The sequence below is a fragment of the Teleopsis dalmanni genome, chromosome 1 (genome assembly GCF_002237135.1).
Source record: "Teleopsis dalmanni isolate 2A chromosome 1, ASM223713v2, whole genome shotgun sequence".
Taxonomy (NCBI): Eukaryota; Metazoa; Arthropoda; class Insecta; order Diptera; family Diopsidae; genus Teleopsis; species Teleopsis dalmanni.
The window spans coordinates 179,952,951-179,969,948 of NC_051846.1; the positions used below are offsets into that span (position 1 = coordinate 179,952,951).

The 16,998-nt window shown below is 29.3% G+C and overlaps 2 protein-coding genes across 2 annotated transcripts in view; one reads left to right on the plus strand and one right to left on the minus strand.

Annotated features, from left to right (window-relative positions):
• On the plus strand, positions 1-10,600 carry LOC119670468 (the record flags this gene model as incomplete). The annotated part of the gene is given in 2 exon segments (XM_038080735.1): positions 1-1,999; positions 8,874-10,600. Coding segments are annotated over 2 exon segments (2,748 nt in total). The 3' UTR covers positions 9,773-10,600.
• LOC119666819 (myosin-G heavy chain-like) overlaps positions 1-16,998 on the minus strand; it is a 377,427-nt gene that overhangs the window by 157,244 nt on the left and 203,185 nt on the right. The window lies entirely within an intron of this gene.

Here is a 16,998-nt window from a genome sequence, read left to right on the forward strand (position 1 = left end):
TAAACAGCGAAAATACACAGCTGCAGTGAGACAACTAACAGTGACAGGAACAGCGCAACAACGCATATGTGCTTAAGTACATTAACATTTATATATAGTGTAGTCAACAGTAGACGTTGTACTAGCGAAGTATACGTTGAGGCATAAAACATGAAAATTTCTAGTTGTACACATCACCAACACAAACGACAAGCAGCACAAAAGCAACAGCAACAGCAACAGGAAGAGCAAGAGGAGAAAACGCAACGAAACAGCATACTACAACGAAATCAAAAAGTAGAACATAAGCAAGAAAAACGTTGTAACGCCACTGTCGTGATAATTAAGACAGCGCGAAGCACTCAAACAATAACAACAGCAACACATAGCTTACGTAGTTTTCGTAGTCGTAAGTTAACATACCTGTTGTGTCATATGCTGCTGCTGCTGTTAAGCCTGATTGAGCCAACGCATGGTGACTGGCTAATGGACTGTGGCGACTGTCATTGCAAATGGAATTCAGGGAAAAAAACAGCTGATTGCAAGAATCTAAGTCTCTCCTCAGTGCCAGAGAATCTCAACACTGAAGTGCAAGTGTTGGATCTTTCATTTAATCGCATACCATTTCTAGAGGAGAATGCCTTTATGAATGCGCAACTCCTCAACCTACATAAACTGTACATACGTAACAGTTCGCTACAACAGATCGATCCACGCACATTTACGCAACTCGAAATTCTCATCGAATTGGATGTGTCCAATAATCTCTTGCGCAGTCTACAAGCGAATCTCTTCGCTCGGCTGGTTAAAGTGCGTGCATTAGTATTAAATGGCAATCTACTGGAATCCTTAAGCGATGGCATTTTTCAAAATCTGAAATATTTGCATAAGATTGAACTCAAGGATAATCGTTTGACACGTATTAGCACACAAGTATTTATCAACGTGCCACTGTTATCGCAGATTTATCTCAACGGAAATCGATTGAGCTTTTTGCGCAAAGAAAGTTTTGAATCTGTGAAGCGCTTAACTGCACTCTCATTAGACCAGAATCCTTGGAACTGTACATGTGAACTGCAGATTTTTCGTGACTTTGTTTTAAAACGTAATCTCTACACACCACCAACGGCATGTTATTTTCCCGTGCACTTACGTGGCATGTTGTGGGTGGAGGATCAACCGGAAGCGTTTGCCTGTAAACCCAAAATCATATATCCAGCACGCGGTGCTTCCATCAATACGTCAAAAGAAAATGTTACATTGGTTTGCCGAGTGCATGCTTCACCTAACACACACATATCCTGGGATTATAACAAACAAATGTATCGCTCCAATGCAGTGAACAGTGCACAACAACAACGCGTACACATCCAACTGCTACGCGATGAACAGTCCAAAGAGAAGGAGTTCGGACGTGATGTGTTTATTTCACGTTTAACTATTATTGGAGCCGATAAAAACGATGAGGGTATCTACACATGTTTAGCAGAGAACGCTGGTGGCAAAGATGTAGTGCAAATGAATTTGCTGATACAAAAGCCAGGGTCAAAGGACTTGTTATTGCAGGGAAACTTAGTTATTGTGATTTGCTTAATGGCTTTGGGATTGCTTAGTGTGTCGGTGCTGCTCGCATTGATTACTTGTTGCATTTACAAGCGTTTCAAGCATATTAACTCCGCGCATCGACATCATCATCATCATCATTTGGATGTTGCCGATCAATTAACAACTGGCCTCGAACATACCACCACGACTGTAACGGGCGGCACTGATGTTGTGCTTGGAGTGAGTGTTGATGAGACATCAACGGGCAATTTCAAGCACCATTTGCAAAAAACAAATCTGAATGGTGGCACTGGCGGAATGGACAAATACAGTGAAATGATTAAGCATGGTGTTTCTGTGATGGACAATGGTTTTGTTAATGTTGGTGCTGATGGCGTTGAGCACCATAAACTGCTGCTGAACGATGCGAAAACAGGGCATGCGGAAAAGGCGTATTTGGAGCGAAGTACTAAAGGTGAGTTTTTATGTTATTAAATAAAATTACATTTTTACTTTCTTTTTTTATTGTGTGGATAGATGTTGGTTACTTTTCATTTCATCATTGCTCCATTTCATATGGCAATTGTTCCACATAGTCTTTGTTTTTAATTTTGTTGCTTTTATTATTGTGGTTTGTTTTGCTTATTTTCTGGTTTATAACTTGACCATGTGCCTCACAAGCACCACTCCGACCATTTTCATTCTGGAGTGATAAATATGGTAATTAATTCTCGTTGCAAATGGCGAAATAAAAATGATTTTGTTGCTTTTTTCCACTTGGTTATTTGTAACAAGAGTGACATAAAAAAGGAACACAAGCTTAGTCACAATTTATCACCAGCGTAATTATTTCATTAATCACTGATGCTATGCTGGATCCCCAGAAATTAGCAAGAATATTGAGCTTTGTAGAAATTTCTACTGCTCAACAAATATTTGTGTTTCATTCTTGGAAAACTAGAGATTTACATAGGAATAAATTCTTTTGCTTTTCATTTATACATAAAAGAATGTTTTTAAGTTTAATTGTGCCATATCACTTTTAAGCAAATATCTAGATTTTGTTTAGGACTTTTATACATCAAACTTCGTACTCTATTTGGGTTGTAGCATATTCCGTTTGTATAAAATAATACACTTTAAAAAGTTAAATTTATTGTAATTTTTCTATTCTGAGATAGAAAATTTAGAGAATATTTCATTACATTTTAATAAAATTAATTTATTATGGTATTGAAATATTATCCATATACATATATATCAGTTGACAATAAACTGAATAAAAATTTACTGATGACCCTCTGGTAATTATTATATATTATTGGAGCAAATAAGGAGTATTTATCCTTTCCTAATTAAATAGCTAAATGTATCAGTATCAAATGTGGAATGCTCACCTTTTCTTGAGCAAATGACTAAATGGATGAGAAGCCAAAAATAAAGACAGTTTACTCTTTCTTGAGGAAATGGCTAAATTTATCAGAAGCAAATATGGAGTGCTTATCTCTTCTTATTTTATCTGCAGTGAGGTTCAAGAGATGCATTAATCCTTTTTATACTAACTCAGCCAGATCACTTAAGAAACAGTCTCTTAGATATTTATCCCGCTTTGTTTGTAGTGACGGGCAAAAAAATTAAAAGTTATTATTACATTATATTACCTCTTTATTAAACTCTTACACAGTTCACTTACTAAAGTGGGACAACTTTGAAGAATTGATAGATTCTACTTTCTCTCCATCATGGTTATCGTTGCAAAGTCTGCGTGTTAAAATGCGCTAAATTTGAATAATTTATAAATTCTACTTGTGGAAACTCGCCAAACTTAATTTCTATACAGAACGTTTGTTGAGGGGCTTTAACTATGCACTATTGGTGCAATACCATGGTTGACGTACGCACACAAATTAGAAAGTATGCTTTGTTTTTCTTTTATTTAATCTGAACCATAGCAACCTTACGGTCGAGTCTATTATCACCCTTACTGATCCTGAAGTCTAGTTTGTTGGTTTATTTTAGTGAAGGCAGAGCTTCCACTTCTATCCCAGTAGCACAAAAACAAAATTTGTTGCAACAAATTCGGCTTCTAGATCTACTTTAACTTAACATACTATTATCTATTCTTTAATATAAGTCAAAAATTTTGTTGTTTTGTGCATATGTAAATCACAATATTTTTTCCTGCTTTATAATATATGAGGAAATTTAAGTTCATTCAAATTTATTTATTCAAAAAATTTTCTTGCAAATTTTACATACTCCTGTCTTCTCTGCAGTTTATAAAACATTATTAGAAGTAGCATTTTTTTATTTTGTACTATACAAGTGGTCACACTGTAGTTAAATGAAGATAATGAATGTAATAGAGCGAAATTTCATAACAGTTCAACGGAAGCTATTTCACCTTTTTTTAGATGTATTTCATTTGAATCTAAACTTAATTTGTACTAAAATTACTATGAATACATTAGTCATCCTCACTTAAGGAAACTTCAAATCTTTTCTACATTAAAAATTCTTTCAATTGAAGTCGATTAGTTATGCAAGTTTATTCTCTTAGCATACTTTCACGTACCTATATATACTGTTATCTCATTTAGTTAAACTGAGATTCCAGTCGAAGTGAATAATTGAAAATTAGAATAAATAATCTCGACGAAATGTTGATTACCCACATTTCCAGGCGCCGTAAGATATTACAACTACAAAACATTAGAGGCAATTTCGTACAGATTTTGCAAATTTTGCTATCATAAATTCACATGCATATTTCAGAGATTCGCTCGTACACATTTTATTAGAGCCTGCAAGTTACTTCAAGATACACGATAACAATGAAAATATTCTATGTACTGAATATATGGGAGTGCAAAGTATCTCAACTCCCCCACGTTTTGTTTTTTTCTGTAGATAAATCAAAAATTTAATGAGCTATAAAAATAGCAATTTCAACAACAAAAACGAAAGCCATGGAAAGTGCATATCATATAAACAAAGCTGAAGTACAAGAGATATGGGAGTACCAGTCATATACCAGTCGTACGTAAATAGCGAACCTATGGATTTTTGATTTTACATATAGAAGAATTGTTGAATTATTTTTACTACGTGGTTAATATACGAGTATGCGCTAAGGATTGCTAGGTTTTTCTATTTTATATATGAAAAATGAAAATATACAACCGAAGAGCAAGTAAATAAAAATTATTGTAAAGCCAATTTTTGTGCAAATGTACTCAATAAATTATGCAAAAATATGGCAACGCTGACTTTTTAGCCAGAAACAAAGGCAGGCCGCTGTTCTACATTGTATGAGTGTAAAGCATCGGAGATAAAAATTTTATAAGCCAACAAAATGTTATTGCCAAAATGAAGTCAGCCAAAATTAGGCTTTCATGTTTCGATGTAGCAAATTTTGTTTCGCAGAAATAAAAAATATAAAAGCGAATTCAATGCATGCATTTCGAATGAAATTTACAATGAATTTAAAATGCCTTAAATGAAATTCCTTGCTCTCTACAAGTACTTTGAAGTATCAATTATGGGCTAGCAAAAAGTCAATTATTACTTTGGATTAATGATTGTGTAGTACTGAGTGGCAGGATGTGGCAGCCACATTATGGTTGCTATGCAAATATTTAAGTATATAAATAATTTATTATTTATCAGTCGAAAAGAATTTTGGTAATATAAATGATTGTAGAAAATGGCATAAATTTAATTTTCAATGAGAATTTATTATGTGCTTTTGAAGAGCTCTTAAAATATGAGCATTAAATTTAAAGGAATAAAATAATTTTAATATAAAACTCATTTTATCATAATAAATAGTTATTAAGTCTAATTGAAATATTTAGACAAATAATAAAGTAATTTAAGCTCAATAAATTATTTTCATTTGTTATTTTGTAATAAATATATAGTAAGTTAATGAAAAGTTATTATTTATAAATAATTAAAATACTTTTAATAGAGTAAAACTTATTTAATAGCAAGCAACATTTATTGAGACATATTTAGGAGGGGATTTTTTAAAAAGAGTATAAAAGTCTAAATTTTTATCTATTGTTTTGTTAAGTGGTTTTAAAGTAATGAATAAAAAAGTCATAAGAAGAAAATTAATTAAGAGAAAACTATTATATTTAGCATGAAATAGACCTGCGGTAAAGGGAATTCCTGAGATAAGGCATGCTTGACGTAAGATGCGACTTTACTCCAGCTGCGACTTTACTTAGATAGACCCAGTATCAGATACTGATCAGTAAGATCAAAATATTTGTTATTAAAAAAAAAAATTGAAGAAACAGAAAAAGTTAAAAAATTTGTATATTGGATGCTTAAGAAACAGAAAAAATCGTCTAGTATGTGAAATACACCGTTCATATGACACGTTGCAATACCCACTGATGTTTTAGCAAGAAGATGATGGATATCACTTTAATATAAAAATGATAAACCCATTGAAAGGTGGGTATCAACATCATAGTTTTCAATTCAGAATACAAACGTGAGTCTTACTTCTAAGATACTAATTTTACTGTTTTTAAATCAAGTGAGGAAACTACCAAGAAAATTAGTTCGTGTAATTCAAAATGGAAAGAAATTGTTCAAATGCTGCTTCCTGGACAGACATCAAGTGATCGGCACGACATCACTGCACGGGTATTCAAGCACAAAATTCGATCGCTGATGAATCTAAAATTTAATATAACATTCATTGACTGTTACGCGGTACGAAGTTCGCGGGGTCACCTAGTTTGAAATAGAATAATGTGAGATAATTTAATAATAAAGAATTTACTGGACTTACAACAGGTACCAAAAACTTATAACTAAAAACGATGTTACCCCGCTTTACTACTGATTCCAGTGTGGGTCTTTAACCGCAAGACTATCCTTCATTAAATGTGTATTAATTCTTTATATAAAATAACTGAAAACGATTCATCATATATCAACGATTCAGTGGGTCACTTAACAAATATCTACTTCTTTGATTTCTTAATTATTTTTTGATATTAAAGTATATCTTAATATAATGAAAATTCCTGTGTATATTTTATACGTATTGTAAAATTTGCTTAATCGACAATTAAGAAAACTAATGAACCTGTAACTGAAGCAATAAAATTTTAATGACAAGTAATAATGACACCTATTGAATGACTAGAAATATTATTGGTGATTGAATGTTTTATTATTCATGAATAGATTAATTTTTTGATAATTGAAAGTGTTGAGTGCTTTTATGACAAACAAGAGTTTAAATGAATTTAATATTCAAAAAACAATAATTCTCCTCAACTCTAGAGCTTTTATGAGTTAGTATAATATCAAGAATAAGTAATTAATTCAATTGCAGCAAGTAGAAGTAAAAAAGGACTCTATATTTTAATGGGTTCGCCCGACCATATAAGAAACAATGTGTATTGATTAGTTAATTTATGTTTCTTTTTGACAGCAATATTCCTGACAATGCAATGTTCCTGACAGTATAGGCAATCCAAGCTCTAAACTTATTATACGAATAATTTAATCAACAAATACTTCCAAAGATCAATAGAAGTCCAAAATTGCAGTTTGGACGATCAAAAATTCTGTTAATTAAAAATATATTCTTTTAGTTTCAAAATATTTTCACCACGTATATCTTCTCTCTTTAAAAACTATTTATTATTTGCTTAGTCATCAAATCAGAAAAATCTCATTTGTGCAGCGTTTAAATATTATTTTAGTAAGTACAAGTCTATATCCACATTGGATATGCTTTCTTGAAGTAACATTTTATCTAGATTAAACGGAGATCCATTAGCTACCAACACACGTTGTAATATACATTGAGATTTACAAAAACCTCCGAACTAAATAATCGAAAATTTTGCGAATGTTGACAGGCCTACCTTAGTTCTATAAAATGTCAAACCATCATAGAGATTTGTTGAACACATATTTTTTCTGTTGAGTTTTTTGTTTTTAAAGAGATATTTACTCTAATTCAGAGCTTCAGTATAGATTGCCTCATTTGTTTCGATATCGTTTTTTTTCCAAATCACCACTTGATCTAATGTTAGATTCAGGTATGTTATTTGATCACTTCACTTCTGGCATTATTAACGGTTAACACTTTTTGATTTTAATAATCATTGAGTATCATTATCCATTTCTAAAAGTAATTGTCCAAATCATTAATAGGCACTATTGCAGAGAGTTAGAAATTTAAGATACGTCTACTTCAGAATGCTGGATACGTATATTATCAGCGAACAAAGGTTACAAATTGGTTTTCATTTTTGACATGTATGTACATGTATTTCCGATAATATTTATTCTTTTTACAACACATTTATTCTCTTTATTTTATTTTACAAAATAAAAATCCTTCAGTTTTACGGGTTTGAATACTTATTATTAGGTTGTTCCCTTTGTAGAGGAATTTTTTACTTGCTATGGTTAAAGTGGCTTTTTTGTGTATAATTTTACAAATTATAAAACTTAATAAAATTTCATATATTTCCTAAGCGTTGTACCTATGACCAGCCAAATTTCAATAAATTAATCAAATTTTTGTTATTGTATCTTCATTATTATCTAATAATTTTATTTTGTCATAACATATTCGACAAAAAAAAATCAACGTTACTTATTATTAGTTTTTATATATATAAATAAAATTTATATATAAAATTTAGTAAAAAAAAATATTTCAAAAAGTTATGATAAACTGAAGCTCTGTGATATAGTATTTGAGATGATTCGATTGCAGTAAATTGATTACAATCTCTCTGCATCATAAAATCTATTGAATTATTTGTCTAGTAATATCTCAAATATCTGAATTTAATATTTTTCTTTCACTAAAAATTTTGTGCCTTTAAAAAACTTATTTTAAAATACTTATGTTAATAATAATGTTTATCTCTTAGTAATTAGTAATAATCTCAAGATTATAAAAATACAAAAATTATTAAAATTCCATAATTTAATATATTGACGATTAAAATATCTAATTAAATTAAATATTTAAAATTAAAACAATTGCTCAAAACTGTTAAAATTCCCGAAATTAATAATCTTAAAATACTAATAGTACTCGCATTTCATTTCTAATTAAATGAAAATTTTTAAAATTCTTAAAATTTCATAAATTAATAGATTTAACATTAAATTATCCAATTAAATTAAACATTTAAAATTTGAACAATTTCCCAAAATTGTTAAAATTCCAGAAATTAATAATCTTAATATAAAAATATTTATTATTATTAATACTAATACTACTTGCTTATACATTTAATTTATTTTCTAATCAATGTATGCTATTATAACACATTATTTTCACATTATTTCAGAAACACTTCACATAAAATATCCGCATGGATACGTGCAGACCGAAATAATACGAAATACTTTAAGCAGCAGCACTGGGAGCAACAAACTAAGCAATAAAAGGCAAACACAAGATGCAAGTAAAGATTTTGTCGGACGGACTGTTGAATACCAACCGGATCTGCTACCAGCACATAGCACCAAAGTTATTAGTAGTCAAGAAGGACAGCTTTATAGTCCAATAAAGTCAACGACAACAATAAATCTACATGAGAATGAACATCAATTGCAGCAACAACAACATCATCATCAACAACAACAGCAACATCAGCAGCAACAGCAACAGCAACAACAATTACAAGAAACCATTGTGACGACAAGCAACGCGCCAAAAAGTAAATACAATAGCAACGCTCAGGCATACCTGCAATCAAAATATAGCACGATAGCAAATACCAATAAACTGAGTGAAAAGTTAACCAAGCGCGAAATTCCAGGCATACCACTAATGACATCAGCTTCACTAACAGCAGCTGGATATGCAAATGCAACGACAGCAGCGGCGCAAGAAAGCGGTTTCACCACACGTCACAGCAAATCACTGGCGTTGCCCGGACGCACCACTTCCACACCCACCGAAAATAGTTACGAATATAGGCAACCACCACCTCCGCCATATAGTGCAGCACATCGTGCAGCCGGCAGTCTGCTACTACAGCGACACACCAACTCCAACGATGACAAGGAGAATTGCATCACAAAAGATCAAGGCTATCAGGATTGTAAAGCTAATGATGTCGGAAATGTTGGCACAACAACAGCAACAACAGTAACGGCTACGAGACAGGCAATTGTGACCGCATCACCATCTTTGAATTTCCTCACTACAACCGGCTATACACCACGTCGACAATTGCTGTGATAGCAGTGACATGAAGTGGCATCAAACGAAGTGACGGACGATAGTGAGAGTGAGGAGCTGTTGCAACTACTACAATTGGAATATTAGCCTAGTTTGAATAATGCGGCTAATACAAGTATAATTTAGTGCGTGTACTTCAACTGAAGATATTACATTATTGCCAGAATTGATTTCCCAGTAGCAATATAAGTGCGCCACTGGACGAGTAACTGTGAATTACATATCTGTGTGAAGCAATGCATTGAAGTTATGGTAATTTGTTGAGCATAATAAAGCAACTTGTCGATTACTAACGCCATTTAAGTATGTACTATGGTAATAAGTAAAATTGAGGTCAGATATTTTGTAGTACTCCTATATATACATATAGTATATATCTACAATTGAAAAAGTTGTATGCCAAATTGTTTCCGAATGCATGATAAGACATGCTGATGTTGCAATTTCATGCATTTGAACATAATTCATATTTGCAATAAATGCCAATAATAATTTATACTTGTATATAAATATCCTTGAGAAAATGAGCAATTGCAATTTACAGCATACACATATGATATGTTGCTTGTTCTATTTAATAAATAACAAATACTGAAGTTAGATGCATACGTGTAACTTACCTATGTATCTGGGATAACGAATGCATTGAAGTTGAAACTAAAATTAGTTGATTGCGTTGGTAAGTAACCACGTACATGTATAAATGTCATAAGATATAATCTTAAAGAGGTGTAAACTGAATAGTTGAATGTGATCAGAATGTAAGTGTAGCGCATATATTTGTAATATTTCTTAAAGTCTATAGGCAATAAGTTAAAAAAGCAACTAAAAATATTTTGGTGTGTATTTTTAGCTATGCTGTACTTTTAAATATCATATTTATTTATTTTTACTTTATAAAGTTTATATCTTTTTTTTTTTTGTGAACTTCACAGTTGATTTAAGTTCGAGTATTGTTGAAGTGTAATTTAAAAGTGTTTTTAATGCTTAAAAAGATACAATTTCAACTTAAATACCAAAGCATCACGTGGAGAAAAAAATAGTCCTTAGTCCTTCGTAGTTATTGTGTTACACCCCTGGGCTGAATTTGCTTACTGTTAAGTACAAATAATGTACTGAGTTGAAAAAACAGCAGCACAGGATAAAAGTGTCCAAAAAAAAAAGATTCAATTTCATTACTGCCCACTTTAGACTTTAAATTTATGTACGAGTATTTAAAATAGCAGGTCTGCTATAGTATTTTGTGACGCATATTTATGTTGCTTTCGAAAAGTTTAAATAACTACGTAAGTGGGTAAAAGCTACTGTAGACACATTTTGTTGTTGTTGTTTTTTTTTTGTGTAGTTTGTATTTATTTAAATTTCGACTGTCATTCAAGACAGTACAAATATTTATTGCGCCCAACAATAGGACCTCCCTGAGCAGACATAGCATCAGTGCTTAAGGCTATGCGACATACAAAACTCAGCGCAAGTGTGCGAAGCGCCTGTTTATAAATTCTTTCAAAATATATGTACACACAGGCTAAACACACTCTACTCTACTCTGCTCTACTCTACTCTGCTCTACTCTACTCTACTCTTAAAAAAAAGGAACGAAATAACATTATGTCATTTATTGTCCTTAAGTCGAAAGTTTAAAAGTGAATTTTTTATTCAATTGAGTGTAATATTAAAGGAAATTCATTGTGCTCACTTTTTTAACTTTGTCAGCGCATTACTAATTTACTGAGATTCTTTTTGACATTTTGGCACTTTACGAAAGCCAAATAACAAAAAAAAAAAATAATTTTATTGAGTTCGAGAAGTGTTTATATATGTAGAGTCATATAGAGTCATAGATTTGCTCTGGTAACGAAAATCATACACAACTCAAAATAAAAATAATAATGAAACATAGAAACTTTTTAAAATGTTGTTAAAAGATTTCGCTTTACGGGGCGTATGAGTGTTATTGTGTAAACTTTGTTAATTAAAAGTGAATTTATGAAACAAACTGTTTTTAATGTCACTGAATGAAATTGAGAGGCACTTATTTTGTTTTTTTTTATTTTTTTGTTAAATTTATATAACAACAACAATGTTTGTTTTAGAAGTCAATTGATATGAGCAAAAAGTGTCGATGAGGCAGTTTTGTAGTCACAAGTATACATATAAATATACATATAAATATGAGCTATTTATGTTGAATGTAGTAATGAATCCATTCTATTATGGTTAACCTATTTCGAGTTTTAAAGAAGAGCTCTTTGCTTACTTTGAAATTATTTTAAAAATCGTTTTTTGACTAAATTGTTTTTATTGTGCAATATTTTATGTTATGGGCAACGATTAGCGATAACGATAACATACTGACAGAATCTTCTTCTTCTTAGACTGCCTACTCTCTTTGAGTGTTAGCGGTCGCATTTATTGACAATAAGCTCATTTCCACGTAATTTTCATTTTCAATTTTCAATATTACAAGTTTTCTTTAATAATACCGACAGAAAATTATAGTAATTTCAAATAAAGATATATAATAGTATTCGTATAAAAGTACATTGGTGCACAATAGATCAAGTTGATCGCAGTGCATAAAGGCCTAAGCCTAACCCATAAACCTTTACCATATAAGTACATTAAATATGAGTTTTTTAATTCATTTCAGACATTGAGAAATTCCAAAATGACGATTGTTACAATTTTTGTTGTTAGTACTGTTCGGTACAATCATGTCAGACCGACAAATATATTTGCAAATATATTTTGATCGAAACAGGCCCGTAATCAGCTGTCGTAATATATTTCACGAGGTGTTTTCAGATAATTTCTGGAGTTTGAAAAAGACTTTTTATCTCGTTATCTCTTTTTATCTCAACATACAATATTTATATAATGTAGTCTTTCGATTCATATCGTGGAAGACTTCAATGCGTAAGGTCTCTGCTCGTAAGGTGCACGAGCACCTCGTCCACTAAATGCACGAAGACTGGAATAGATCTTTTTGCACAAATCAGATTTATCTGCAATATCTCAATATGAATCTTTTCTGTTTCTGAAGCTAAATTTATCATCCCAAACATTATGTTATGAAACCATAATGGCTATAAAAGAATTACACACCAATGACTTTTGAGATGATTGAGATTATAAAAAACTTATAAATAGGGTTTCAAAATGAAAGAGTTTTTGACGGAATTTTAATGCAACACGTTTTGGAATGACGTAGAATATAAAAGATGGTTGAGAATTTAAAGAAATAACTTAACAATGAGTCTTAAAACAACTTAGGTTAAGAAAGGAATTATATAGCAATGCGTCTTAATGTGGTTGGAGATTTAAAAGACGATTGAATATATAAAAGAATTACTTAGCGATAGGGTTTGAAAGTATTCAGGTTATAAATGAACTATATAGTAATATATATTCAAAGGATTGTGGTTATGAAGGAAATACATGAAGGAAGGAAATTTTGGTACAATTTAAGATATAAAAGATGGTTAAGGATTTAAAGAAATAATACAGCAAAACGATTGATTGGTCACAAAATGATTGAGGTTAAAAAGGAATTAAATAGCAATGCATTTTGACAGGGTTGAAGATAGGTATAAAAGACGCGTAAATTTATAAGAGTTTTATAGCGTTGGGGTTTGAATTGAGTTAGGTTATAAATGACCTCAATAGCATTGAATTTTCAAATAATTGAGGTTATGAACTACATGTTTTGTTAGACTACATGTTTTGTTAGACTACATGTTTTGTTAGATTTAACTAATTAATCAAACATTATGAATTTTAATTAGTTTATGTATTTTATGTAATATTAACATTTGAGTTTTTAATAGACATATATTTTAAAAAAAAGTTTAATAAATTCTAAAATTATTTGAATTCTTATGATTCAAAATTTACAAATATATGCGTTATATCCAAACAAACTGTAACAAATGTATCTAATATATAATTGTATACACTAGAAAAAATTAATCAAACCATTTATAGTTATATATACATATATTGAATTTATTATTAAATTTTATGTATATAGTTTAGTAAATATTTTTCAGAAAATATAATTAATGTTATAAATAATATTTAAACTGAAAAAATAATTTATTAGCTATAAAAAATGAATACTTTGCTTAGTTTAATTTTATTAGCAGGAATTTGTAAATTTAACAAAAGCATAGTTAATAATTTTAGTTCATAAATATTAGTTATTTTATAAATATTGAGAAAAATGAAACAATAAATGTTATCCTATATGTAATTGACTAGTAAACTAAATAATTATAAACAAACATTACCTATATATACATATAAATACATATATATAGATATATATAATAGTATAAGCGTCCTATGATATTGATAGACTTTGTAAAATTTCAAAAAAATTAGATTTTAACAAATAAAAATATTATTATAAAAATCTAATATATAATTTTGCATATATTGGTTTCAAAAATGTTTTATTTTCTTTTTTAATAATTTTTTCATGTGTATTTATCTGTAAAAACAGGAAAAATATATAATTTTATGCATATTTGTGGCAATAAGTTTAAGTTTTTGTATATACCAATTGAAGTATATATTATATATGATGGAACTTTGTCTTGTTTTATATGTAAGTTTTCCTTACTCGAAGCGGATCTACATATATAATTTTTAGAGAAATATATAATATATTTTTAAAGATGATTGGAAAAGTTTTTAAAACTAGTTAACAATTTACTTTAATGAGAAGATTAGTTTACGAAACTTCTAAGGATTCACATGATTATTATTCAGCTGAAAATATTTTCAGTAACTCTTCTTCCACAGTATCGATGGAAGTAATGAAAAATATGTTTGCAAAAATATGAAATCAAATAAATTTCTACTGTTTACTCAAAAAAGAATTTATTTTGATCGACGTAAACCCCATATTAGCAGACAGCTTTTGGTCGAAAGTCCATCAAATACATATATCTATTGGATCCTTTATTTATAAAGTTTTTTCCAGCATATATTATATAAAGAAAATGAATGAGATTATAATGAAAAAATAAAAAATAGATGATAGAACTAAAAATAGTTCTGATCATCCTACAATACTTATTAAGATGATTCTGCTGACTGGAAGATTTTATAAGGAAAATAAATTCACCCAATTAAATTGAGTTTCTTTTGTAATTATAACAATTTGGAAATGAAATTGTTATCTAAATATATTATAATTAAAAATTTGTTCAGATATTATAAATACAATTTTATATACAATTTGTGTCTTGCTTAATAACGAAATATGTCACGCTACATTGGAATGCAACCTTCCGGGCTACAGTAGACATTGCAGACCCAGGGTAACATGAAGGCGCACTATCTTTAACACAGGCAAATCGAACTACGATACATAGTTTTAAAGAAACAGAATTTGAGATTTTCTATAAACAATCTATGTTCCTAATGGAATAACTTCTACTACTTTTTAAATCTCTGAAAAGTCTCTTTAAGATTCTAAATAAAATTCTTTCCATATAATGAAGAATACTCCATTTCATAAGCACGCACTTAACAAATAATTTAGTGCTTAATAATTTTAGTTGTTTTAAGTTGCTTGATATATCATTATCATCATTATAAATTTAAGATATATTTAGAACTTATGTGTGTTTCACAACAACCTTCCATTTTTCTCTATTTTTGGTTTCTGCTCCTTCTAGTTGTTGATACTAATCTCTCTGATTAGTATGATTCTAGTCACCCTACCTTGTCACTGGTGTTCTCCTGCCTACTTGTTGTTTTAAATTTCTTGTTTCTGTTGCTATTCGTGTTGCTATCCTTTCTTTAGGGGCACGTCTAACGTATCCTATCCACTCAAGCTACAAATATGCATAGTTCAATACTCATACGCAAAGGAGAACAAATTTGCAGTTGAAGATTTGTTTTGAAAATTTCTTTAAATATATATTTAAAATTTTTTTTAACTATTAATAAATTTTTATTAATTTTTTATTAATTATTGTTAATTTTAAAAATTTTAACATTAAATTCAAATTTAATTTTAAGTTATTAATAGTAAACAAAACTGTATAAAGAAAACTATTGTCACAACATCATTGTTGTAAATAAGAAATTCATAATTATAGTGTTGCAATAATTAAGTACTTGTATAAACAAAATAATTTTAATATATAATTATAATTTAAAATTTTTTTCAATAATATTCAAATAATGTTAATACCTAATCTATGGGCCAAAAATTAAATTGTATGTATGTGTTTTTCATATTAAATGAATTTATTATTATGACCTAATAAATGCATATAAAAGGTAAACATAAGTATTAATTATTATATATGTAAATTAAAACTAAATTTATATTTCAAATAGAAATTACTTATAAAATAAAATCAAAAGACTTTTACAAGACAAATGCTTTAGGCATAAAATGTTATTTTATTATTTAAAACGTAAATTTAGTATCAAATCTATATAATGAATGATATCATATATAAGCGAATACATGTATTTATACATATGCATAAATATATGTATACATCTGCATATATATATTTATATGTAAAGGAATATATATATATAGAAAATGTGTAACTTCAATGCAGTGAAGAAGAAATAAATAAAATAAAAATCATAGCAAAAATACTGTAATTAAAATAACTAATAACATTATTATTATCATTTTCAAAATGAATAAAGTGTGAATTTCGAAAAAAAAAGAAATAAACAATATATTTTCCTCAAAAATTTAAATAATTTTGTTTATAAATTTTATCTTTTATATTTTATGTAGAAAATGTGCACTGAAGGGAATGCAAACTGTATTTGGCGTAACTGCATTGTGTTTGGTGTTTATTTTAATTTTAAATGTAATTTTGTCTTATATGTTATTATTTTTTATTTTTTGTTAAAAAAACTTTTACAAATTATTATAAAGATATTATAAAAAATAAGTGAAAGGAAGGAAAAGACAAATTGAGACAAGACATTTTTATGTCAGCTTAACGAGAATTCGTTCGCATCGTAGACAGTTTTGAAGTAGAAAAAGATTTATTTTTTTTTCGAACTTTTGCAGTGGCATTTTTGCTCAAAAATTAAATTTAATGCACCACCAAGAAGAATATTTATGATATTTTATAAATTATAAATTATAAATAACGTAGAGCAAACACATTATATATAAAAATTATGAAAGGATATGCATTTGAGCAAGCAAAGCTAAAGAAGTAAGTATGTGACTT